The sequence below is a fragment of the Chiroxiphia lanceolata genome, chromosome 10 (genome assembly GCF_009829145.1).
Source record: "Chiroxiphia lanceolata isolate bChiLan1 chromosome 10, bChiLan1.pri, whole genome shotgun sequence".
In the NCBI taxonomy this organism is placed as follows: domain Eukaryota; kingdom Metazoa; phylum Chordata; class Aves; order Passeriformes; family Pipridae; genus Chiroxiphia; species Chiroxiphia lanceolata.
Window position 1 is genome coordinate 15,216,573 of NC_045646.1, and position 27,777 is coordinate 15,244,349.

General features: G+C 43.4%; 2 protein-coding genes and 1 long non-coding RNA gene across 5 annotated transcripts in view; 2 read left to right on the plus strand and 1 right to left on the minus strand.

Annotated features, from left to right (window-relative positions):
• PCOLCE2 (procollagen C-endopeptidase enhancer 2) overlaps positions 1–27,777 on the plus strand; it is a 57,326-nt gene that overhangs the window by 6,917 nt on the left and 22,632 nt on the right. The window contains exons 1-2 of one of the 2 annotated variants that reach the window (XM_032698160.1): positions 16,305–16,466; positions 18,463–18,712. The exons of the other annotated variant lie outside the window; for it this stretch is intronic. Coding sequence (XP_032554051.1) covers positions 18,689–18,712 — 24 coding nt within the window. The 5' untranslated portion in view covers positions 16,305–16,466; positions 18,463–18,688. Of the gene's footprint in view, positions 1–16,304; positions 16,467–18,462; positions 18,713–27,777 lie in introns of those variants that run through there. 2 annotated transcript variants of the gene reach the window in all.
• On the plus strand, positions 1,481–9,321 carry PAQR9 (progestin and adipoQ receptor family member 9). The gene has a single exon (XM_032698161.1). The coding sequence runs from the start codon at positions 1,711–1,713 to the stop codon at positions 2,929–2,931; it is 1,221 nt and encodes a 406-aa protein (XP_032554052.1). The 5' UTR covers positions 1,481–1,710; the 3' UTR covers positions 2,932–9,321.
• LOC116791805 lies at positions 12,028–27,728 on the minus strand. Of its 2 annotated transcripts, XR_004358871.1 has the most exons (5): positions 27,604–27,728; positions 20,886–20,979; positions 17,713–17,863; positions 12,574–13,625; positions 12,028–12,453 (listed from the first exon to the last, which is right to left on the minus strand). It is a non-coding gene; the product is annotated as an uncharacterized LOC116791805 (long non-coding RNA). The 2 variants fall into 2 exon arrangements; XR_004358870.1 differs by having other exon boundaries at positions 12,028–13,625.

Here is a 27,777-nt window from a genome sequence, read left to right on the forward strand (position 1 = left end):
TGAGGCTCACTCTAGGCAGGATCCCCACAGCCTCCTATTTCCTTCGGACACATTAAGGTACAGTAACACCCGGGCAGCGCTTTCCCCTGTATTTTTATGTTCTGATTATGTAACTGTGCTGCTTGCATAACTGCAGCGACAATAAATGTAGGATTTGTGCAAGGATCAACCCAGGGCAGCTCCTGTCAGCCCGTTCCCGGGTGTCCCTCCCAGCCGCCCCTCTTGGAACATGGAGATAAGGTGGGTACCGTGTGTATCAGTGAGACACACAGCTCGACGAGGAGTGTCCAGTTAGTTGTCCCTGCACCAGGGACCCCCTATAAAACACAAGGACATTGGAGCCTGTTATCTGAAAAATGTCTTCTTTCATGTTTTACTCCTCACGTTGGCTTTTCAGCACTGTTCAGTTGTTTATTTTCCCAGCAAGTCTCCTGTGTAATTTTTATAAAGATTACAAGCAGTATCACCAGTCTGCCCTACTTTTTGACAGTTCCATAAAATCAGTATTTTTACTTCAATGAAAAATGCATTGAAAATCACTTTCAGCAACATAACTTTACGACTTCTTTTGTGATAACTTAAAAAAAAAAAAGGTAATTCTGATGGCCTCCTTTTTCAGAAGATTTTTCACATTGTCATGACTATCAAACAGAAGATTTTTGTAAAAATCGTTGGGCAGAATGTCCTGATTGCACTGGACCTCAGTTTATACCATGTGACCAAACATGTATCTCTGATATCACCATGTAATACATACTTTTGGAAGCCTAGAGCTATCACATGTTTAAGACCATCTGAAAAAAAATAAAAAGGAAACACGTTGAAGCAGCGGAGAGCAATCGGTTACTCTAGCTCCTACCTGTGCCTCCATTAGTGACTTACCTTTGCCCACCACCTCCTATTTCCTTCGGACGTGTTAAGGTACAGTAACACCCGGGCAGCGCTTTCCCCTGTATTTTTATATTCTGATTATGTAACTGTGCTGCTTGCATAACTGCAACGACAATAAATGTAGGATTTGTGTACGGGTCAAACCAGAGCAGCTCCTGTCAGCCCGTTCCCGGGTGTCTCTCCCAGCAGCCCCGCTCGGAGATAAGGTGGGTGCCGTGTGTGTATCAGTGCAGCCCGGCCGGGAACGTTTAGCCTTGAAATAACGCTTGCGTTCACTGCATGAGATAATGTCACCAGGTTTCACCGAAGCACACACGACAGACAGCCACCCAGGTGCCAGCTGTCCCCTTTCTGGGGGTATTCCCGCGGGCTGTCCCGCAGCCCTGCCGGGTCACCTCCCCTTCCCCGGGGCTCCCGCCGCCTGCGCGGGCGCAGCCGCGTTCGGGGCCGGGCGGGCGCCCCGGAGCCCCCTTTGTGAGCGCCCGGGCGGGCAGGAGCCGTGCCGAGCGCTGCCGGGCCGGTGTCGGTGCCAGCTGTCCCTGTCCCCGTCCCCGGGAGCGGGGCCCCGAGGGTCCGGTTCGGCCGCAAGTCCCGCTGCGGGGGCTCTGCCGGGCCGGGCCCCCCCGCTGCGGCCGCATCAATCATTAACGGAGGCTCGGGTGTCCAGCGCCTCCCTCCTCGGGAAACCCTACCCGGGGCGGCGGGGGCGTCTCTTCCCGCTCCTCGGGAGCGCTGGATGCGCCACCGGTCTCCAGTTACCGCGATGCCGGGCGGCGGGGCGGGAGGAGCCGCGGCGGTGCCGCCACTGCCCCTGCTGCAATGAGTGATGCTGCCGGGGGCGGCGGCGGGGGCGGAGAGGCGCAGAGACACCGCGGATCCTCCGCCGGCGGCTGCGGGCGCAGCGGCTCTGCCTCGCCCGGGCGGCGGGGAGGCGGCGGGCCCGGGGCCGGCCGGGTCAGCGGCAGCAGCGGCACCATGCCGGCGGGCGAGGGGGACAAGGAGGAGGCGGCGCCGCCGCCTCGCCCTGCCGCCCTGCTGCGGTGGGACGAGGTGCCCGAGGACTTCGTGGAGTGCTTCATCCTCTCGGGCTACCGGCGGCTGCACTGCTCGGCGCAGGAGTGCCTGGCCTCGGTGCTGCAGCCCACCAACGAGACCCTCAACTTCTGGACCCACTTCATCCCGCTGCTGCTCTTCCTCAGCCGCTTCGGGCGGCTGCTGCTGCTGCGGGGCGCCGGGGACGTGCCCTTCCACCACCCGGCCCTGCTGCCCCTCTGGTGCTACGCCTCGGGGGTGCTGCTCACCTTCGCCATGAGCTGCACGGCCCATCTCTTCAGCTGCCTCTCCCCGCGCCTCCGCGCCACCTTCTTCTACCTGGACTACGCCTCCATCAGCTACTACGGCTTCGCCAGCACAGTGGCCTACTCCTACTACCTGCTGCCGGGGCTGAGCCTGCTGGACGCCGGTGCCATGAGCCACTACGTGCAGCAGCGGCTGGGCTGGCAGCTGGACTGCAGCCTGCCCATCGCGGCCTACCGCGTGCTCGTGCTGCCCGTGGCCCTGGCACTGGCCGTGGGCTGCACGGCCGCCTGCTGCCGCAGCCGGGCCGCCTGCTGCGCCTACCCCTTCGCCGTGCGCACCTTCGTGTTCGCCATGCCGCTCAGCATGGCCTGCCCCATCATGCTGGAGAGCCTCCTCTTCGACCTCCGCACCCGCAACCCCACGCTCTTCGTCTACTTCTACCGGCGCTACTTCTGGCTGCTGGTGGCCGCCTTCTTCAACGTCAGCAAGATCCCCGAGCGGATCCAGCCGGGGCTCTTCGATATCGTGGGGCACAGCCACCAACTCTTCCACATCTTCACCTTCCTCAGCATCTACGACCAGGTGCACTACGTGGAGGACGGGCTGGCTGAGTTCCTCAAGGCGCCCCTGGCTGCCCCCACCTACCTGGGCACCGTGGGGTACATGCTGCTCCTGACAGTCTGCCTTGCCGTGGTCGTCAGGAGGTTCCTCAACGTCGCAGACCTCTGCAAGCAGGACTAGCCCGGCCAGCAACCCTCAAGACAGTGACCACTGTACCAGTGACCCTTGGGCTGGAGACCCTCGGGCTGACGACCTTCCGAGCGGTGATCCTCAGACCAGTCCCACCATGTCCTGAAGAAGCTGTGAAACCTGGGGGAAACACACTTGTGGAAGAGCCGGGTCCCTTTCATGGAGGGTTGCTGGAGAAAATGACCATGGCAGAACTGCTCGTGCTCTTTAAACTACTAGGTTACCAGGGGAAGCAAGCAAATGCTTACTGGTATGTTGCTGCTTAGAGTATAAGCTGAAATAATTTAGCTCTGCTACTAGGAAGAATGCATGAATGGTGAATGCCACTTACTAATTTCATAACAATTAGGTTTGAACTAGCTCTGTATATACATATATATTTATATATCTAGCTATATACTTATTAGCTACATATATGTGTATATATATGTATACACTCGGAGACATTTGTGCAATGATTACTCATAGACTTTTGATCAACTCCTGTGTGAAATTTCCTAGCAGATTATGCACTGACATTTATCTTCCTCTGTGCTGCTGTAACAGGCCTTTGCAGCCACATACTGAATTTTAAATGCAAACAAATCGATAGCTATCTATAGTTTCTAAGGTCTTGCAGTCTTTTCAGCCAGGGAACAATAGATTTAACAGAGAGGGAAAACAGCTGTGAATTATTACAGAATTACCAGTTGATGGAGAGACTTTAATTAGACAGGCAGTGAGTGGTTGGTGTAACCACTCGGATACTAAAATAAAATAGAAGGATATGTAAAATAACTGAACCAGAAAGGGGTCAATGGAATGGGGGCAGGGGAAGAAGAAGGACACTGCATAATGGCATGGCTCTTCCCTCAACACGTCAGGAACATCTGTTGTGTTAAGGGGGTTGCTAAGGGGCCCCTTTATCTTCCCTGGTAAATCACCCCCAAATCAGCCCTTCAGAGTCAAAGTCAGATGCCAGACTTTCTATAAACCCCTGCCAAGCTCGGTGGGAGTTCTGTGGACGTAAAGAGAGTAACTGATGCATGAGATCTCATTCTGGATCTTTTAGAGAACTACATGGAACTAGTTTTCTTTTGCTCTTAAATTAGAGCACTGTCAGATTTACCATCCTAAAATTAGTTGCGGAATAAGGTACTGCTGAATCTGAGTTCGGGACTTAAAATCTGGCTCCAGAAGTACTGGACACTGGCACTTTCTCATCATTCCCCACCTTTTCCTATTTTGACTCATTGTGGCTGCAGCTGGGTGTGTTGAAGTTCTCTTTCAGAAGCTTTGGGGGAGTTCAAAGACAAGAATTAAGAGATATTTTCCAAAGCAGTATCTTTTCAGAGCAACACAGATATTATTCTTGTCACACAACAAAGAGCTAACTATAGTTTGAACTTACCTCTGTACACAGAGACATTTTTGTAAGCTGTATGCAGATTCTAAGCAGATGGGGTTTGATTTTGTCTGACAGAACAAGTTATGCAATAATATTACACAAGGGGGTTACATATCGAACTTCAGGTGGGAAACTACTTGTATATGCCATTGTCAGAAGAAAGGTGGTACTGCCTTATGAAGTGCTGGTGTCAGACTGCACAACAGTGTAGTGGCTCTTTTACTCAGCCCCTATTGTAGAAATATATTTCTGCTTGGGTCTTTCCCATATTCATGGACATGGCATCTGAACCCCAAGAAAATGTTTTGAGTCCAATTCCATAGTCTTCAGTAAGACAAAGCCCCCTTTGTTTATAATGGGAATATAGGAAGAGCTATATCTGGGGATTATGAGGCCAAATCCTCAATATGAGTCAGAATCATCACAGAAACCAATAATTTATATGTCCTGTACCAATGTCAGCTTTGTGAAAAATTCTCTTTGAAAGTGCATAAGCTAACAGAAAATTACACTCACTTAATTTTATCTCAACCCATTTTAAGTACAATGGTTTGAATATTTTAGATTCTCAGTGAATGATTAAAATGGCCCAACAAAAAATGTACTCTTTGCCAGCCACAATTCTGCTAGTACATAATTTCTGATAGGGTCACATGTGGTCTCTTAAAGAGATTGGCTACAATTTTCTGAAACAGCAGTTCCCAAACTGTGGCCCCTTGAGTTATTGCTGATGGGCCATAAAAAACAGCATGGCCCCATGTGGCTGGCTGTGTTTGGTTATCATTTGCCAACCTCCATTAAAAGAAAATGAAAACTACATGAAGTATTTTTATTTTTACATATTTCTATTAACTTTTGTTACTCATAAATGTAGCATTGCTTTATTCAACCAACAAAGCAGAAAATGATCTGCACCACTGGGAGAGGAGGCTGGTTCACAACAGTTATTCTTTGAAATGTGCTTTATATTGTGAAAACCCTGAAAACTCACAATAGAAAGCCAGTGGATCAAGACCTGCAACGATGTCATCCTATGAACTTCCACAACTGCAAAAAGAGGCCAAAAATCTTTGAGGTGGGCTGTATTCAAATTAAAATAATAGTGGCATAGTAGTTAGAGCCCAATGACTCATTCAAGTTTCAAAACTAATTATGTAGAAAGGGTTTGCCTGGGAGATGCCACTAGCATGTCCAACCAGCAATTAAAAACTAAGAAATAAATCAAAAAGGCCAGGGACAGCAAATCTCAGCACTAGAAGACAGCTCAGAAACAAGCAACAGTAAAAGCCAAATGTAAGAGACCAGGCTTTTAAAGCACACTGTATAATGAATTATATTTGTGCTTGTCAGTCACAATGTAGAGGATATCTCAAGAGGCAATGTCAAAAATGGCTGTTGCTAACTTGTAAAAATACATTTGATATTTGCAGTTAGGCCATGCAGGGTCATCTATATATATCTCAAAGACAGATAACAGTGTAAAGTTTGGATTGCAACCAGCTGCAATTTTACTGGAATCTTACTGCTCTTACAAGAGTGCCTGTGAGCCCCAGTCACGCTGGAGATTTGGTACCTGGCTCTGATACTAAGAATATTGCTTCATTTAGAAGTTTCTGTTGGCAAATCGTTGGGGCACAGGTATAGGCCTGAGCACCTCATGGAATTATTTTGTACACTCTGGTTGCAAGCACTGCACTCTGAGCCACTGTAAGCAGGCTGCATGAATCCCAAGGGATTAGCCACAGGGAGATGTGATTAGAGTTTAAGAATTCTAATTAATGTTTTTTTGTTTGTCTGTTTGTTCAGAAAAATGTGGCTACAAATTAAAAAGGTACAGTAAGCGTGGAGAATATCTAGAGAAATGCTACCAAGTGTCTGTGTTTATCCAGTGAAGGACATGTGGGGAGATAATTGTTCCATTTGCTGTGTCCGATAGCCAGTCTTCATAAATATGGACAGAACAAAACTGAGTTAAAAGAAGTTAAAAGTGGAACAAGATATCTATAAATATAGTGCTTGAATTTGCTCACATAGAAGTGAGTCAGCATTTGTGTGACTTATAAGGGTGCAGGATGACTTTTTGGTGTGAAAGCACACATGACTGAACATGTGTAAGCATGTCCAGAGTTTACACAAGAGGTCTGACCTGCAGACTAGATGCATAAGGACATCCTAGAAAACGAACTTTTTTGCATAAGTACCTGTCATAAGGTTTTTCTTGCCTGGGTACCTGCCATAAGGTGTACACTGTGGACTCATGCTTAAAACCAAAAAGGCTTTTTGGGCCTTTTGTGGTAGAATTTGTGTGGGGATGGGAGCCCAGGTGAACACTGGAGCGCAGTGGGATAGCCGGGACATGCCTACGTGTCTTTCTGCCTTGGGCCAGCACTGAGCTCCAGACTGACATGCCTGTGCCCACGGGAACTGACTGTTGATGGGGACAGCTCCCAGAGTGGTGGTGGCACAGACACCCCTCCTTGCAGTCAGCATGTGCCTAGAACTGCAGTCTACACACTGGCATATATTCAGCAAGCCCAGCTTCTGGGCGCTTCCAAGTAGCCTGTGAGCTTTAGGCTCATGTTTGTGTAGGATTGATACACCTGATCTGTAATAATTATCTGGTGTTCTGTGGTGATACATGATTTCTTCGTCTGCAGCATATTCATTTGAAGGTCAGTATCCAGGGTATCTGTGAAGCTCTGAGCAGCTTTGTTAGCAAAACTGGAATGTGCAGTCTGGAAACACAGGAAAAGGTTTCATCTGCATGCTGCACTTGTAGAAATTTAGCAGTTAAAAGTAGAAACATATTGGGTTTTTTTGCTAAAATGATAGTTCTGATTAGTTGTCCAAATGTTGTGCTTATTATTTATTTGCTGAATCCAGCTACTTTGTCAGGTTTTTGTCAACAGTGTACCTGCAGAAAATGACAGTATGAAAGTTTTACTTCATGTTTAAGTAAACTCTGAGGCAGCACATGCATAAAGCATTATTGCACTAAGCTCAGTTGATTACCATCCACATGCCTTACAGAAGCAAGTCATACCTGTAGTAATTGCCCAGATTAAACTGTTTTTCATTGCCTATGAGAGTCAAAATGACCAAGTGGCCAGTAAGAAGCTGAGGAGTCAGGCACTCCCGGGGGCTTGTCCCTGCTTTGCCACTGTCTGTTCTGTAATCTAGGGCAAGTTGTTTAAACTGTGTTCATTTTGAATGAATTTAATTCGTGTCAAACACTGGAATTGTATCAGGGTTGAATTTGACCCTCTGTGTCTCAGTTTCCACATCTGTAAGATGGGGAGAATATACCTTACCTACCTCGCAGGGTTGCTCTGAAGACTAGCTAATGTTTGTAAAGCACTTAAAAATGCAAAGACCCTCCTAGGTGCTAAGAAGAAATATTACTGAACTCCGGCAGAGAGAATGTTATTTTTTTCCTCATCTCACAGGGAGAGGAACATGAACGTTTCTAGACCATGAACTCCTGGGACAAACCCTTGTCATTGCCATGCTCCTAGGAAGTTCATGTCCTGTGTCCTTTGGAGCTGATGGCAAAATTTCCACTGGCTTCAAGTAGGGGGCAATCAAGACCTAAGCAGTCTTAAATAGGCTGACTAAATGCTTAAGGGTCAGGAGTGAAGAGAAAAGATACATGACTTACGTGTTTTTCTCTTCAGAAATTCTCACTGGTAACTCATACTGAGGGCATTGGAACACTGACAGGAGGCCTCGTCATTCATTTAGCCATGGATTGTATTCCAGTTACCATGAAATAATGGAGCAAGATTTTCCATCACTGTCTGTAAGCAATTTTATAGAGTTCTCTAATTTGAGTCTCTCCTGATTATGTCTCAGTTGCCACTGGGAATTTCAAACTACATCAAGCTACTTCTTATCAGGGTAAAAAGACCTTAAATAAATGAAGCTTTTAAGTAAACACGTGTAATCACTTGGGAACGTAAAATTGTATTGATCAAACAACTTTCTCTTTTTCCCTCCTGTTCCCCAAAACCAACAACTTGGAGCCAGTCCTGTTATTGAGTGAAAACTGAACTTGGATCTTCTGACCCCATACGTGTACTCTTCCTTTGCCAAGGAGCCCTGAATAATAATCCTGCTAACCCACTCTGCCCATCTCCTGCAAGGGCTGATATAAACAGCACCACTGAGTAGAGGACCATGTTTTTAAGAGCTTTTCTAACTGGCAGCAGTAGCAGAGGGAAAAAAAAGACATCAAAGGGTTTGAGTGGTTCATTAAGTCAAAGCCTCTACCATCAGAAATTCTCCCTATCCAAGTATATTCCTAGCTTCTGTGTGACACATGTAAGTCAGGGCTACACAACCAACACCCAAATTACAGCTGAGACTTCACTCTCTTCTCCTCAGATGAGATGCAAGATTCGAGGCAGTGTCATATGCACTGAAAGACACTGGCCTCCATTCAAGACACTTGGTGTCTTGGAGCTGGGTGTGGAATAAACTGAAATCATTTTCACATCTTGCTTAGACAGATGCTGCTTCATTCCACTGAATTCAGTAATAAATTATTGACCAAGACAAAGGAAGCAGGCTTTTGCTTAAAGTTGCCTGTAAGGAAACACCACCAGCAGACTTCTGCTTTCAGGGCAATTGCTTCCTGGGCCGTGCTCAGAACATGGAGGATTCTGAAGTAGGGCTTCGCTATTTCATGGGAATGCCTTAGGATTTGTGGTTGTAGCTGGGGGTTCATAGTATGGAGAAACAGCTTATAGCAAGTCAATTCTGTCTGCTAGAGGTTCAAGCACGCTTCAGTAGGAGGTAACACGTTTAAGGGTCTGTGCATGCAGTGAACAAAAAGTGTGAATTTTGTGTGGTTCTGTTGGGAGGGTTTGAAAATTTACTCTTTGTACACTTTTGGATGCTGACTACTGTCTATGTAATGACTATGCATTTTTAGCAAAAAAAAAAAGGTGTGAGCTATAAATAAAGTTAATTCTGAGTACATTTTTGCAGAAATGCATTTATAAAGTTTTTTGTCATTTCTTAGTACAACTTACTGGGACACTTGTGGGATCAGAAATGTGATGAATGTAGTTATCTTCAAACACAGGTGTTGTTGGCATGAGTACAGGAACTACCAGTTCTTGTACAGTGGTGTTGGGATCTCTGAAAACACTATAACAGCAAAAGTATTGTTGCCAATTTGTGTCTTTTATATTTTAAAGCAATAAAATAGCATCATTGCCTTTTTAGTTCTCCAATATCTATGCTAACTAATTAATGATAGACATCCCTGTTATATTAAGATTAATGATATGTATAAGGAGATCAGTGTTCAGCCTACAGAGCTCACTGAAAAATCATGAAATTGGTAGCAACAACGTCAAGAATCATAGCAAAATACTGATTGCAAAATGAAGAGTTCTATTTGGCATCAAATAAAGTTTCCCATTTGGCAGAGTAGGAACGTTTCATGTGGCAAAATACTGTTTTCAGTCCAAGACAGGCACCAAAAAGCACTCAATGAACTGCAATTACATAAAGTATCTGCTTTAAGCCTTTTCTGTCAAAATTCAGCAGGACAGGATGTATCCCAACATAATTGCAGGCACCCTCTGATACTGTTAAAAGACTGAACACAATGGAAAACTATAGGATCTTCTAGTTGAGGTCTGTAGAATTCCTTCAAAAGTTTTAAAATTCTTGAGACTCTTATTTGCAGACTGTACATCCTGTTTGAAATGACTTCAAGTATTTGATGATCCCAGCAAAAACATTCATTGCCCCCTCACAACCAGATGCTTCAAGAGACTACATCCTACAAATAAACAAATGCTTCACAAGACTGCATCCTGCTGTTAAGATTTAAGGCCTTTCAAAGGGTTATCAGTAGGCTCTGGATCTGACTGCTGAATGTGAACATGCTGGAGGAAAACCTCACAAAACTGACAGAGCCAGTGAAGATGGCAAAATACTGAGCAGAATGGTAGGCAACAAAAGTGACAGCTGCTGGGACAGGTAATTTAGTGAGGTCAGTACCTCAGCCTTCAGCTGAGGTGGCTCCATAGTTACTCATCATGATAACCTACTGGAAATCTGAAGGCAATCTATATTTTGTTACAGTGACATCACTTCTCTGACAAATGGCCCTAAAAGTCAGGACAGTGTATTTGTGGAGGAACAAAGGAACATCTGACACACAACAATAACCTTCAGATTTTATCTCATCATAGGATAATGTATGGTTAGTAGGATTTGTGAGTAGAGATGAAACTCATTAAAAATTAAAAAAGCTGGTAAAAATGTAGAGCAAATCAGTATTAATGCTAAGGCTAAATCTTGGTTTTAGTGATGAGAGTCTCTGGGCAGACACTACAGATGCACTACAGAAAGCCCTCTATTATAAGGCAGATTTCTTATCAAGAGTGGTAATACCCCTCAGTGGGGAGCTGGAAATACTTCTTTTGCCAGGGAGCACAGCCTTTGGGTATATGTTACATGCTTTACAGAAGCATAACAACAACGTCACACAATCTTTTTGGAGAGGAAGCAATTTTATAGAGTTCTCTAATTTGAGTCTCTCCTGCCTCCAAGATCTAATCCTTTCAGGTCCTTCCTGACTGATGAAACATGAAAATATAGGTTTTTTTCATTTCTGGTGTTAAGCATACTTCTCATCAATTATACTCTGTTTGCTAGGAAACATCTATTCTCTGTCGCTCTTCTCTGTTGTCCTGAGAAACTGGGCAATTCCACTTGTACAAGAAGAAAAACCCTGATTTTTTCCTCTCTCTTTATATGCTGGGCTCTCTGCATCCACAGCCCTGGGGCTATGGAATTCAATCACTGGCACTCAGTAGTGTTGCAAAATCTCAGCTTTTCTTTTTAGCAGCACTTGGAAAGACAACTATGAAATGTCAGTGGGGTGGATAACAAGCAGCAATATCCACAGCCCTCAGAAATAATATAAATAATAAGCAAAAGGTAAACAGGTCCCTGGGACAGCTTTTCTGATACCTTTGTACACCCAGGCATCATCTCTCATTATCCCAAATTTAGTGACGCTCATAAGCACATGCTTAACTTTAATATGAATATATGTTTGTCTTTGTTCATTGACAGGGGTGAGCTTTTCCTTGTGTTTAAGTGTGCTATAGAAGCAGAGCCCTAATGAGCAGACAGTGCCAGGGAAATGCTGCCAGCAAGAGTCTGGCACAGCAATTCTGCCATTCAGCCCTTAGGCAGTGTCCTACCCCTGACACCCAAGACTCACATTCCCTACTCAGCCTTAGCACTTTAAAGCATTCTCCTTTTAGGTCATTGTCTGAAGATTTTAATACAAAACAAAGAGCAAATACATATGTAAAGCTAGAAACGCACCAACTTAGTAATGAATTAAAACTGCACATTCTCTATGTGTACCAGTTACATTATCCCAACACTGTTTCTTGTAGTCTGGTAGAAAACACAGCTTGGAGAAAAAAAGTTTGGAACAGTAACCAGAATCACTGAGCGCTACCAAATACATTCACTAGCCAACCTAGTTAAAAAGAGTATTTATTTCTGTATTACATAGACTCAAAGATTAAACACAGAAGCTATATATTCTATGAAGAATACCTTTGTCCCTAACAAGAGAGCATATTCCTTCACACTATAGCTGTTCTGCTCCAACAGAAGCATGCCATCTCCTTCATTTTAAACTTCAGATGTACTTTGGACAAAAAAAAATAATTTGATTTAACTGATTTCAGTGAAACATAAGGAACTGAGGGTGTACAAGAATGGAAAGCCTGCTCAAATGTAATACTCAGGTTGTTAAATTAACATCACTTAAAGTCACAGCTAGCTCAGCACTCAGCAGCCCTAATACCTCAGAGGGAATATACAGCCAGGGTATGTTCAGATCTACTTCTACTGAGACCATCAGTAATCCAAAAGATATAGTGAATTGATATAATGAATGGAAAATAGTACATACCTCCATTAGAGTTAATCTGTGATTAGTAAATTCCTGCATTCAGACATAAGGCTGAATTACTTACCTGGTAAATATGTTCAGACAGCAACATTTATAAAAAAGTTGGCAGTGCCCCACATACTGGTTTGAGGCCTCCAGCTGTTACCAACAAGACATTTTAGAAGTCTTCCTTATTAAAGGGGGAAAAGGGGAAAAATTAATCTCACAGAATTTAAAAGATTTGTTGATTTTGACTGCTGGCAGACTTGTTGCATAGGTTTGCACAAAGCAAATAAACTGGTGGACTTACAAATATTATGAAGTGTAGTAATCACTGTGTTCTCAAAGTCACATTGGTTTTCTCCAAGCAGAGTTACTGAAGACCCACAGTGAATCTGGCCCTCTTCCCTTTACAGCAGCTGTGGCTCGGAGTGTGAGTCCTCTGTGGAAAGTACTAGATGTTCATCTAGTATCAAAAACAGTTTATTGCTACTTTTAAGTAACCCCAAAGAATGTTATTCATTAGCCAAATATGCACATATAGCTAAGAAATACTTATGATTTTCAGGCTCTGGAAGTGTCATGATTTCTAGCTTCAGTGTCATGGCAGAACTGCCAGATATGTCCCAGTCATGAACGACTTCCAGCTTATTACTCAATAATCTTTGTTTTAAAAGCCATTTCAGTCTCTCAATAGCTCATGAATGAAACAGTCTGCAACAAACAGGCTGGTCAATGAATTCTCTAAGGTGTCAACTTCCCATGTGCACCATAATAGATCAGCGGTAGTGAGGTTCCCTTCACAAGTAATTCCTGAGCTAAATTCACAGACAAGCACCAGACTTAATTCTCTTCCCTTGGCATTTTGCCTGGAAGGCTCAAACAGGCTGGAGAATAATACGGACTTGTAAAAAGCTCTTTTACCCTGCTATTCCCTCATCACATCCCTCCAGTGCCGGCACAGAGGATGCAGCAGGAATGCAGCGTGGCACAGGACAACGCAGCGTGGCACAGGACGTCTCTACGCTGCACTAGTCCATACGTGGCACAGAGCCATCTGATCCCACCACAGCTGCCCCCACGCACGAGTCAAAGCAGCCTGAGAACCAGGCAGTTCCAGCCCTGCCTGCCTGCTGTGCCAAGTGAACCTTGGAATAAAGAGATTCAGGCCTGCTGTTCAGAGGAAGGTTCTGCAACGTTAGTCTGTGCCCAGCAGACCCATGAAGGACACTGAGGTCAACCAGCAGGAGTTTCCTAGACAAGGTTTGGTTTTACTCAGCTTTAAGAAAACCCCCAATCTTTAACTCAGCCGCCAGTGCTCTGCAGTCTCAGAGTCTGACTGAACCCTCAAATTTCACCAGCCTGAAATGAACAAAAAAAGATAAAATAAATTATTCGCATACATTGAAAAATACCAGGTAATTCAGCCTTTTTTGCCCTGCCCCAGGCAATGCACACAGCTGTGCGGAGGTGGGGCGCGGTGCCGTGTAGCGCAGTGTCCCTGTCGAGCCCGGCCTGGCCGCAGCGGGGTTTGGGAGCCGCCAGGAGGAGCGCTCAGACCGCTCCCGCTGCCGGGGTGTCCCTCGGCCAGCCCGGGGAGCAGCGGGATGGCTCCAGCGCGGACACACTTTTTCCGTGGTAGCCGGCCGCTGTATTCCTCATCTGCGGCGCACAGAGGGGAGCACAGGAGTCCCCGCCCTGCCTGCCCTGGGCGCTGCACAGCTGCTGGCAGCGCTGCCCTTTGTGTATCCCCTCCGCTGGGCACCTCTGCTGCCTCCGGGGCTTATTTGGAAGGGATGCCCCATCCATGTAACACTGTCAGGGAAAAGCTGGCACAGAGAGCCTGACCGTCTGGCAAAAATAATGCCTTAGAGGCAGCTGCTTGCTGATATAATCCCATATGAAAAGAAAAACTGTTTTGAAGGGGATGACGCTGCCTTCTTAGGCATTCCTGGAATATAAACTGAGCATGAGTCAGTCAGAGTGAGAGTATGCATCATGTCATGTTGACAAAGAAACAAACCAGGCAATAAATAAAAAAAAAAAATATGAAAGTATCCTCTTATGCAGGATTTCACCCTCCAGTACCTGGAAGGCTGCAAAGCTGAGCAAAGTCATCCATTCAGAAATGGCTGCTTCCTGGCCCAGAACATTCTGAGAGGATTTCTCAGGACAAATTCAGGGCAAGTGAGAGGGACCAGCCCTGATAAAGCCTGAGTCAACCATGAGGCACACATCTGGCTGGCACGATGCCATGTCCATCCTGCCACAGCTGACCTGTTGCCTACTGGATGTGAATGACTTTTTTAATCTGCCAGTTTTCAGATCTGTGTTCATACAGCCTACCTACCACATTCCCAGCTAGCATCAAACAATGCACAGAAATTTCATGCTACAGATTTCAACACCTAAAGCATTAAAAAGTACTTTCTGAAATATTGCAGTCCTCCTTTTGGGTCTAACATTGCAATGTTAATTAAAGTATTATAACAGTGCTATTATTCACTCTCTGCTTGCTAGTTTACAGCAGGAGTTGTTGGATTAGCTCTGCTGCTTGTAAAGCAGGGCTGACACTCAGCCTTCCTGCTCAGACACCAGCTCTTGGCTTGCCATGACCTTCGAGCTCTACTGCAGAGCTCTGATTCATTTTGGCCAGTGATGCTTCACTCCCCACCTGCAGCCCAAGATCACACAGCACCTCTGAGACAGCTGTGCTTTACTGTCCACTGCTCAGCCTTCAGATAAGCCTGTTCTGGGCACAGGCACAGTCCAGAGCTGCCCTGAGGCTGTCAGATGATCTCCACAGCCCTGGTAGAAGCTGGGATATGAATGAGCCTGGTCCACTCCTTTCTCATTTAACACCGACATATGGGAAAATGTTTCACAGTGTGAGTTCCTGTGCAAGCTGCCAGTGACCCCTACATCTTGTGCTGGCACAAGCTGTGCAAGTCAGCAGCCTCACTGCATGGATGCAGATCTAGCATCTCATCAAAGCGTTTCCAAATGTCTTTACTATGCTATTTTCTTCCTTTCATTTATTTCTTCACTTTTTCTGACCCAACTTCACTCTCTTATCCTCTTCTCTTTACAAATTTGAAGCCTGAAGCCATATTTTTTCAGATCAGAGTCCTTCAGTGCAAGCTGAGCACTGTCAACTGCCTGGAATGTGGGTGGAAGCTCTCCTAGAGAAACCAAGGTGGAGGAGGAGGTGAGACTGTCCTTGCTGCATTCAGGGCACTGCTCACTGTGTCAGTGCCACACCAGTGCCCTGACTGAGCCTTGTTTAACATTGTGTAGCCACAGCTACTGCTGTCACACAGGCACGGCAAACAACTGACTTCCCAACTACCTGTGGGCTTTAGGTAGTCTTCTATTCTTGTCTTACACCACTGGTTGTATTAGCACTAAAGAAGAGTAAATAATTCTATGTCCCACCTGAGAAGTGGTCAAAATGCAATCCTGCTTGTACATTCCATTAAATGCAGTAATAACATAATTTATTCCGACATACTGTTGAAAACTGAATGCATTTATCTCCTCACACAGTCCAGCTATAGGTAAAGCTTTTCCAGATATTTCAGACCCATTATATAAACTAACTCTACACACAAACTATCTAGATACAAAATATCCTTGAGGGTGAAATTCTACACTCTGAAGAATTTGCTTTGGCAATAGCAAGATTTACTATTTTCCTTGTCAGATTTTGTTCTCAGGACATTGGTCATCATTTCTTTGTTGACAGATTTTGCAGATCTCAACATGACTGATCAACGTGCAAATCCAGTCAATGAGAACCCGGAGGTCTCACTGTATTTTCTGATAACTGCTGGGATTACTCTCAGCTAAGAGTATAAGAAATGTTCTGCAGTATGAGCCACATCTTTTATGCTCAGTGTCAAACATAATAGGCTTCTAATAATAGAAGCACCACAATCTGTCCGGCTATTCCAGTCCTGGATCTGCCACAGGAAGCATCTCATGAGGTCATAGCTAATACAGTAAACAGTGACCCTTGTTAGTGACATGGTAAGAACAGAAAGGCTTCAAATGTTGGGGAGGTTTCTCATCTACAACACTCTTCTAAAGGATTTAGCAGGGCGAGTATATTTACGGTTCCTCTTACACAAATTATCACAGTATGCACAGAACTCTGGGGTTTTATACAGCTCATTATAAGTAGGAAGGACAACCATCTACAGGGTATGCTGATGCTAAATCTCTAATTTCAGACCTCACTTATAATTGTGTATTGAAAGATTTTTATTTTATGATGGGAACATAGTAGAAGAAATAGAAATGTAATAGGGAAATAAAACTTTCCCCACATTATCCCCTTAATTCAAAGAATTTTCTCAAAAATTCTCTCCTTCCCTTAAATTACTTCCATGAAGAGATCAAGTGGCAGAAGTATCAGTTGCTTTGTGACTAGCTGTTAACAAAATAAAATAAAATAGTTTTAATCTGTTTCTCAGCTTTGATTGCTGGGGGTAGTAATTCTCTGGTCCAGCTGGCATTACAGTGCAATGTTCTCGCCAATGCTCAGTTGAATAGTTATCTTAAGCTTACAGAGAATTTGTGTGACACCACAGACTTAACAGGATGAAAAAAAAAAAGATGCAGAATTGCCAGGCTTCATGGAACTCTGAGCTACATGCAAAACCTTCATCCCTCCATATCCTGCTGCTGCACAGCCACAGCTCTCAAATCTCAGCCTTGTGCTTCCTGCTGTGCAGCCCCACCATGCCAGCCTTACATCCTCAACCACCATGAGAAGAAGCTGAAGAAGGACAGGTTAAGCCCAGCATCCCAGAGCCACAGCCCACAGGCAGGAGTAAAGCTGGACAGAGTTAGGAAGTCATGGTTTGAAACCCCAAATCAGAAACCCAAAGACAAGCAGCTACAAATTAAGCTCTGCAGAACTGCAGAGGTTTTATATCTGCACCACCTGCACATCAGAGACCTGGGCCAGGAGAGCAGCTTGTTTCCTGTGAGCACTTGGCCAGTGACAGCCAGGGGGAAGGACACCTCAACCTCAGCTGGGCAGCAGCTCACTGCACTCATTTCCCAAGCCCAGGGGCCTTCATCCCATTAGCCCAAAGTCTGCTTCCTGGGCTGGGCTGGGCTTTGTGGAAGGTGCTGTGGTGAATACAGCAGAGCAGTGAGTGGAACAGAGAAATGCTGCTTCCTCCAAAAGTACATGTGTCCACGACACTTCCTTGTGGTGTTTCTGTACACATTTTAATGTCTGCACTTACCTTTGTCCACATTCCAAACTGCAAATATAAAATACACTATATTCAGAATACATGTATACAGTTATGCCTCCATTTCTTCTCTATAGCAGTACCTACTGCTTGGTCATTCTCCTTCCATCTGCCAGAGCCTATGTAATATTTAATTCCTTAATTTTGAGTATTCATCACAATATCACTTGGTGGATTCTTACCTCTTGCTGACAATTGCTTGTTCTTTCATAGCTTTTACATAAGATGTGTAGATGCAGAAATCTGCTATGTCAGTTCCATCTCTGTGTTTCAAGACTGAGACTTCTGATTTACAGCAGCTTTCCTTCAAAATTTTCTTTGAAAATCTTTTACCTGAAAATTGTTTTAAAGGTTACAGGTCATTTATTGCTCTGCAGTCAAGAATTTCTTTCCAGATGTCAGACACTACTGTGCTTTAATTATACAGTCCTCTGAAAGGCCTTCTACTATGAAATTTTCTTTGTTGTCTGAAAGTCATTTTATTGGCAAAACATATGACTAACAAAAGGGATATGACTCTATGCTTACTGTATTATGAATTATTACACTGTGTACAGCTGAGCTTTAAAAACAATTTTCAGACAGCTCTGATTTTGGTGACTAAAGCTTTAAACCACTTCGGTTTTTTTACTCCTTTATTAAAGCCAGAGGTGGTGAATTTCTAATTTCTGATCCCATTTTTTGTCAGGCCAGGCCTGAGCATCTGTAGGTCAGACATATGTCCTGGAACTATCTGTGCTTTTTTGAGTTCTCTGATGGAAACTCATACGAACTGTAAGAAAATGTTAGAAAATTGTGACACATTGTCTAATTCATAAATTGGGATAAAGTGAGAGCAGTTCTTCTCAGCCTGCGTGGAGCTTGAAGCTTGACCCCTTCTGCCTCAGCCCTGAAGGAGAATTTGTTGCCTGAAACATTGTCTGTCTTTTTAGTTGGTCCAGTGAAAACTCGTTTGTGCCTCAGAACCGCGCCTTGCACGATGCCTTCGTGAAGCACCCTGTGAAAACATCCCTGCTGGAGCTCCATACAGCAGGGACTGTTCTATGGGCAGGGCTCAAGAGTTCTTTATTCCTGTCAGACACAAACCATTATAGAGCAGCATTCTCCAAGAGACAGATCTGCTTGTGGGACATATAAATACTGGTTTTCCTTCCACTGATGTCCATAGGAACAAGGATGGAGGTATGATATTATGAGATACTAAGTTCTTAAAATATGTTCTCAATGATTTCTATATTAAGAGCTGTTTTGCTTTGGAGGATGAAAGGTCTGTTCACTTAATATGAGGAACAAGGTCTGTCTCAGAGATGTGGAAGAACATCTATTCATCCAAAAGCTTAGCTATTTCAGGAATAATCTGTAAATTATTTTAAGAGTTTGTTTAAACCGTTGTTAACTATACCTGGCAGATTTCTGGCAAATGCATTATTGTTTCTCTAGACTTCTTCATCCCTTCAAGGAAACTTTTTGGGAGACAGGACTTGTCACTTCTCCTGTTGACACTGTTCTACTTTGTATAAATAATTACACATTCACTGGGACTGGGACTAACACCTCCACCCTCCCCAGGAGGGTTACTGAGCCATCAGACTAGAGCATTGTTTTTTCTCTCACCAGCTGGCTCCATGAATATTTAAGTATATTTTACAAAGTGGGACTGTTCCAGTTGAAGGGGCTGGTGGTCAGGTCGCTGCTGTGAGGCAGAAACCTAACCTGAATTTGCAGAGGAGAGGAGAATTCCTCTCAAACACAGGTAGGAGTTATTTTGTGAGGTATGCACTGACTTCTTCAGGAGCACTGATGTGATCCTTGCTTGATACATCAATTTGTATCATTGTTTTGACAATCACTTCCATAAAAAATACATTTTTAGCATTAAATTGAATAATTTGCACCAAATGAAACAGAGTTTGGAAACTTAATTTCATTTAGAAATATGAAAAAGCTCTCGAGTGCTGAGATTTTCTTTTTTGTCCAAGTGTTCAGTCAATTAGTAGCCCAAACTAACTTAGAAAGCCTTCCCAAATAATATCTTTTTTACTAGTATGGGCTCCACAAATTCTATACCTTTTATCTTAGTCTAATCGAAGTTCAGGTAGGTGATTTTGCTTTCTGCTTTAAAAACTGTGAAATGTGCCTGTTGTCATAGAGTGAAGGGCTTCTGGGAAAGGCAGGGTAACTTGGGAATTCACAACCTGGAAAAACTTCATTTTCCTCCACTGAAAAACATTCAGCTTAATAGACTTACATTTTGAGGGTAATTCAAACAGTAAACTAAACCAAAACTGGAATTAGGAGTGGAACAGACTGCTAAACTATCCAAAATTGAGTGGCAGATTTAACCTCTTATTCTCATATTAATACAAAGTAGCTGAAGAATTCTGAAATGGAGTCAGATTGTCAAATTGTCCATCTTTGAACACTAAGAGAATGTCGTAAAATCAAAGGTCCTGTTGTGTTTGGATCAAACCTCTGATAATCTTTTATAGTTATAACCTTTTGGTTCTAAGTCCTGCATTAGAGCTTGGCTGGGAATCTACATTGGAGTCTTCTTCTACAATACAGAAAATGTAAAAGTAACATTACAGGTATAAATTAGCACATTAACAATCCAGGGCAGGTCAGAGACATAGCACACTGAGTTTAGTATTTACTTAGTTTAATTAGATGTATTTGATTTCACTTACAGTTAAAGCAGATAATTGAATAACAGTACTTAAGAGGAGACTCTGGGGTTAATAATCATTAAGGAATCCACAGAAGAACATTTCCACCTTGGTAAAAACTGCAGCCATGAGAGGGGTGATAACCAAGAGACAGGCCAGCAAACTTTTGAGGTGCATTTGGGGTGGTGTCAAGGCAGAGAGAAGTGTCAGTACTGTTTAAGAGCCTAAGAACCCAGAGCTTTGAAAACTCAGCTGAAAGCTGAATACAGAGATGTTGTACTGGACAGACAGTATAATAATCATGATCTACTGGCTGTACTTATAACTCAGGCTCCATATAAATCAGTTTCTCTCATTCCCTTTCAGGAATCTATATACCTAGCATCACATATCTACATCTGCACCTCTTTACAGCAAAGAATTCCTTACTGTTTGACACTGTGCAGGATAATTATTATCAGTGCACTGCAGTACATCTGGAAAGATGAAGGAATGCTGGCTCAGCATACCTCAGGCAAAGCACTGCACCTCTTAAAGAATGAAAGCATACATAAAACAGGAGCACAAGAGCTGCATCAGTCTTTCATGCCTGAAAGCCAGGCATAATTGCTTTGAAGTGGAAGGAGTTACAGCACTGCAGCTCTCCAACTGTAGAACAGGTAACAACAGGAATTTAAATAAATACTTACCAATCCTTGCAAATTCTTTGATTCTTTATTCAAAGATGCTACCCATCCACCAGAAGATGTTATGTGGTAGAGGCAGGCATTCCTCTGTCCTTTCCTGCCAAGATTAAAATGAAACTTGACTGTTATCTCAAGAATGAACCCAAAGACCAGACTCAGATTCTGGAAAAACTTTTCTCCTCTCAAAGTACCCTTTTAATAAGTGAGTTGAAGGATTTAAACATAAAGACTCATTCAAAACAGTTACCTGTGCTCAACTGTCCACATCCAAACTGAAGTCAAGTATAGTTTAGGAACTGAAATTAAATTAGAGTATTACTTACTCAGTCTGGCCTTTATTTTGTTTGGTGAATATGTGAAATTTTCTCAGAGACTGTTAAAACAAAAATAGTCTGAGGCTCTTGAAAGGACTAAAACAAGTAACTCCTGGAATACAAAAAGGATAAATTGCTGCTTAATTCTGGCCTTGCACTTTTGATTCCTAAAGTACTAAAGGACTGCTGCTGAGTTAGAACTGCATATCATGCAATAGTTTTCATATAACACTAAAAACACTGAAGCATTTTTATACCAAGTATATATCTCATTTAAATCTATAATGTTATTTCTCTAATGCTTTTCCAGTGTTTAAGTTACTTTTGTGATACATTTTGTATCACTGCTACTATCTTGAAGTCTCTGGTCTTGGCTCCTAAAATTTCCATGTATGTTCCATCGATTTTTTTATAACTTTTCTCCTTAATTCTTTAGCATTTTAATGACCTACAATGTTTTGCCCATAGCAAGAAGCTCTGCAATACCATGCTGAGCCTGATATTGACAGTGACATTTCTTTACACATTAAATAACGATGACTCTGTGAAAATCATTACCCAGCAACATAATAGATCACAGATGTGTTTAAAAAACATAGTATTAGGCTGGACTCTGAATTCTGGCCCAGAATGCATGTGTGCATCTCCCAGGGCAGTAATTCAGCACTTAGAAAAAGTAAACTCACCATTGTAATGCACATGGCAGATAGCTGAGTTCCAGCCACCAGTGAAATAATCTGGCCCCAGTTTTGCATTCCATGACCCCTGTGCTCTGATGGGAAGGAGGCCATAGGGACTGACTGTAATTCCTGTAGTCAGAACTGCCCTGCCCTGGTACAATTTATTGTTGCACAGGAACAGCAGTGATGCAACACCCAACTTCTTGCCAGGGACCCTACGCTGAATAAGGACAACTGAGGGCACAGCACAAACAACAAGGGGAATCCTTGTCTGTACCAGCAACATGATGCTGTACCTGGCAGAGAATGACTGCATCAAGATACTCCCTCACAATTACTTCAGCTTTCTTCACTTGACCTAATCTGCCTGTGGAGGAAAGGATGTTTTCCCTGTCCTGAATTTCCACCTTTGACGAAGGAAGTCCTCCAGATGTGGGCTCCCCCAGTCTATCTTTCAGATGTAGATGTGGAGCTGCTCAGTTAAGTGAGGGGCTCCTTTTCAAGTCAGGAAAACCAGTGCAAGAATGATCACAGCTGATGGAAATTTCCTTGTATTCCCCCATCTCTTGTTGCACAGGCTGTCATATCATTTGCACATTTTGTAAAGAGTTTTTTCCTCATCGTCCCCTTTCTGGGAATTTGGAAGTGGAGAGAGAGTTTTCTTACCAGGAAAAGTAGGAAAACAGTATGTTTGTTAGCTGAACTAAAATTGCTCAAACACTTTTCTTCCTAAGAGCATTTGCAGTAAATAAATTAGATCAAACTGTTCCCCCTTTCATGTATAGCCTTATAAATAATAGTAGAGGGAAATTCAGGAAAAGCAATGAGAGCATTGGCAGGAAGCAGTTTCTCGCAGGGCTTAATTCTGATTTCAGATCTGTGTTGCCAGTAACAGCAAACTAATTACATGTGAAACTACACCATGAGTCTTGGGTCCCAGGTATCAGCTGTGCAATAGCAGTGTGACAGCCTCTCCCTGCACAGGCTGCTGAGAGCATTCACATGTGCCTCTGCCTCACACCTCCAGTGTCACCTGCAGCCAGCTCGAGGGGAAGGTGGCTGTGACCATCACCAGGCTGTTGGCAGCACCCAGTGTGTCAGGGAACACAGCAATGGCTCCACACTCTCACTCTCTGCATTCAGGTCAGAGCTAACGCTCTCTGGTGGAGGTGGTGCTTTTGGAGGGGAGAGAATGCTATTGTGCAGTAGATTGTTTGAAATATCAGCTCTTTTCATTTCTCAGTCTACAAACCAGACTCTGATCTAAGTCTTCAGAAAGTCTTATAAAGACATGAGTGAGTCTTGTCATTAAATGAGAACAATGGATCCAAGGATGATTATTTATATATATCCCTAATAAAAGTAATTCTATTTTGTATCCAGAAAAAGAAAGCCTACTTTTTCCATTTTAGTGACATTTTAGTGTCATTTATCATATCCATTTTAGTAATACAATTTTGTAGCTTCTCACTTATTTCCTTCCCCAAGCACAAGCACAATTAAAGGTCTCATGTTTCTTTCCTGCATCCGCCAAAGCAACAGGAATCTGCTTTGTAATTTTCTTTCATAATATTATCTACTTGAATACTTGCTGATTTAGATTACATCGAGCCTGGGATAATGACTGACTAGGCAGCTGATCTGTCTTTGCTTTTACAGCTCTCTAGGTAAGAACAGCATTTCCTGACCCTGTGCCAGGGCTCACAAGTTGTCCTGCACAGACTGAGGTGCTTTGCTCCTCTCTGTGCTGCTGGAAGACAAGGGGACTGCCTAATTCACAGGCACCTGCAGGCAACTCAGGGCTTCTGCCTCTTAAGTTTTATGGCCTTCTACTCCATGGTTTATGCTCCTGTTCCTTTTACATTCCGTGGACTGATGTGTATAAGTGCACTATTAGGGACATTGCTATTTTCTTATGCTGGCAAATAAGCAATTGACCTTGAACAATAGAGGGTAAAACATTTGAAAAAAAAAAAGGAATTATTGGATACCAGCTTATATTCCTATAAACAGAAGAGGTAAGTAGAAACTCATGTCAGAATTGCCCAAACTGACAAATAGAAGGACCAGAAGGTAATTTAGAAAAGCCATACTGAAAAACTGTACTGCTTTTATGATTAATGCATCACTTCTGGTCTCACTGCTAAATGACAATATGAAATATGAAATTTTGCAACTGTATTAAATATGTTATTACTTGAGGTAAAACCAGAAAAGAGACAAAAATGTTAATTAGACAATGTAAGCTTTGTTCCTAATAAGTTCCTTAATTCCTAAGGTGTGGGAATACTGGCAATTCTACATTTGCCCTTGGTATCTCAGTATCAAAATAAACCAGGGGAGGGGAGGTCTATGATTCATCACAGCTATTTTTTATATAAAGCCAGAAACCACATTGTCATTTGATAAATGAGCCGAGAGTGAAGCTTGAAACACAAAAAGAGAGAAGAGTGGGAATTCAAGCCTGGGGAAGGGTGGAGGCTCTGCGAAGTTTTCCAGTGAAAACTCTTGTGAGGGTTTTTATTTCTATAAAGTAGCAGATTCAATTAAAGGCATGACATGGATAAATCCTTGGTTTGCAGACCAAAGAAAATTTGGGATTCCTAGGAACTGGATGGGTACATCAGTTTGTAAGAGTCATTTTAGGTGCTAGGATTATCAAGAAAATAGGAATACATCCTCTCTATTGCATGTTGTTCAACGCTATTCTGAAAAGGCACAACTTGTAATTCCAGGAAATACCACAGTTCTTTTGGAAGTGAAAATATCAAGATTTTGGCACTTAAGACTGCATTGAGAGATTGGGGTTGTTAGCCTGGAGAAGAGAATGCTCCAGGGTGACCTCATTGTGGCCTTTCAATAATTAAAGGGGACTTAGAAGAAAGATGGGGAAAAACTTTTTAATAGGGCCTATAGCAATAGGGTAATGGTTTTAAACTAAAAGAGTGTAAACTCAGACAAGATATAAGGAAGAAATTTTTTATTATGAGGGTGACAACACACTGGAACAGGTTGCCCAGAGAGGTGGTGGATCCCCCATCTCTGGCAACATTCAAAGTTGGGTTGGATGGGGCTCTGAGCAACCTGGTCTAGTACCTGCTCAGTGCAGGGGTGTTGGACTAGATGACCTTTAAAGGTCCCTGCCAACTCAAACAATTCTATGATTCTGGGATTCAAATGAAATAAAGAGCTGTTGTTGATAGCATTTACATAAATTTAAATTCAAATAATTTCACAACGTCAGCTGAACAGGACTTGTGCAGAAACACTAAGAGAGCACTAAGAGGTCTTTTGCCATGGTACAAGGTATTTTGTACAGATGACTTTCCACAGAGAAAAAGAAGATTTGGTGAGAAGCCTGAAAGCTGGAGCATAAACTAAGATTTTAGGGAGGAGGTTTCTTTTCAGTCAGATCATCAGGCCGCTTTTGCTGCTGCACAGCAGCATCATTATTAAATTTGTCACAGGCAAGATGGCAGGGATGCATGGAGGGACACGTGGTTTGCACCAACATTTACACAGTCTTTTCAAAGAACATCTCGGGGCCAATCTGTCACCCAGGGCTACATTTCAGGAAGAGGTTTCCTCGTTCCACTTCAGCAGTTGTCTCATTTTCAGGCAGACAAGGTCACACTTGCCAGACATTCATTAGGAAATTTGTCCCTTGTTAGCTTTGTGTACCAGATATCTTTCTTCAGTGACTGACAGGCAGAAGCACTCATCCCTGATCACCAGCAGCACTGGCTGAGCCCAGGACAGCTGGCAGCAGCTGATGGGAGAAGAGGGTTCACTCAGGCTGCACATTTCTGCCAGACCATTGCAGGAAGCAGTGACACCCTAGGACAGTGGGCATTTCTTATAATTACTACGGCAGTAGCTCTGTAGTTCATAAGTTAAATGCCTGTCACTAAAGATTCATCATTTCAGGCCTGAAGATGCCTCACCTCAGGGACACGTAACAGAAAATAGTTTTTGTTCTACCTTCGAAAAGAAACTGCTGGAAAAAAACTTGTGTTGCAAAGTCAGCTGTCAAAAGTTAGACACTTTTCGTCCACATTAACACAGACACTTTGCTTATGCAACTCCATACTATTTTTGTCACATAACCTATGCATCATTTATACAAGGAATACATACACAAGGCAGCATAATTAAGATTGCATGAGACTGTAAATCTGCCATCCTTTGGTTTTGAACTTAAAACCTTTTCAGCTAAATTTATATGCATTACCTACAAACGATTCCTAACTGTGCATTCCATGGTTTTATCCCAAATAGATAGGGACTCTAACAGATGCTGATTGAGAAGCTCCCTAACTTCAAAAATGAAGTATCATCAGTATATGAAAGGGTTTATTTGATTTGGCTCCCTGCAAGAGTAGAAGACTGGGCTTTGTGAAGAAGAAAGGTCACTCCTGTTTCTGTGTTGCTAACAGATCATAATTTAGCTGAAGATTGATGTCAGTGCTAGCACATTTATTTATGGGCAACTACTTGCTGGCCTTTTACTTTCTGTTCCTTCTGCAGCCATCAATGGAAACAAGCCAGACATCTCTGGGTCAGTTCATGGGTGAATTCTCTCCAGCAACATCACTTACATTTGGTAAATATAGTTTAATTTAAATTAGTGCCTTGTTTATAATTTACTATTTGTGGTATTCATAATCTATTTAATAGTGGGACACCAAAGAAGCACTTGAGCACATTAGATTTAGGGTGCTAAGGGAACACACGTTTAGGGTGTGTTACTGGGTAGGCAGTGCCAGGGAGTGATGCTGCTGTGTTCCCAGTGAGGTGCAGGTGCAGGAGCCTGGCTGCAGGGGCTGTGTACGGGTGTGGGGGGCTTTTCCAGCAGCCTGTTCATTGCCTCCATTTGCCCAACAGGCCTGAATTGTCCTGTTGCTGCACAGATCTGTAGATATGCTTGGGTGGCAATGCATAGCCTGGTAACGCATTAACTGTTCAGAAGTTTAAAACTACCTTTACATGAGATTAAAAGTCTGCAGCAACCACATGTAAAAGAGTCCTTGAACATGTAATCCACGGGAACTAACAGCCTTTGTTGGTGGTTTTGCATGGAGGCTCTTCAGTGGATATAAGGCCTGAAATACTTTCTCCTTTCCAGTGGGTCTTCTCTAGACTAAAAAATGTTGACAGAAAGGAGCAGCAGGGAACACGTGTGTCTGTGGTGTGAGGATTACACAACTCTCTGCCATATACATTGATTTTCAGATCTAACAACTTTTATTAATATTGTATTACCTTCATGACTAAATCCAGTATACTTACTGGTAGTGGTTAAACTTTTAGCTGCTAACCAGCATCATGTTGGTCATGGAGTAAGTAAATGCCTCCTTTGTAGGTTTCTTATTTCCCATTTCTGTGACTTAAAATCAGTTCAAAACAAAGCTGCAAACATAATCTCTGCTCTGACCATGTTATGGTCTTCTCTATTTCCACAGCCCCCTTTTTATGAATGGGACTCCCTGTCCCAGTGCCTCACCAAGCCTTTCCTAGATGCGTCCTTTTTCCTCCGGTCCCACTGAGGGATGTGGGGCTGCCCCTCCACAGGGCTGCAGGCCAGGCACTCCCACTGTCTGCCAACACTCACGGTCACTCCTACAAAACCTGGGCCTCTCCAAACCCCCTCACATCTCAGCCTCTGCCCTTCTGTTGTTTCCATTGCCTCTGTGCACACAGGAGCACTGTTGGCACCCCTTTACTCACCAGCAGTCTCGCAGGCTGCCTCCAGAGATCTGGGACGTTCCACTAGCAGCTCCACCTCTCCCACAAAAATCCTCTTGGAAATTTAGCAAGCATGGATCCAGGTTAGTCTATTGCTTTCTTCATCCAGAACTGCAGAAAGGAAAGGACAGATACTATGTCTACTAAACTGCAGCA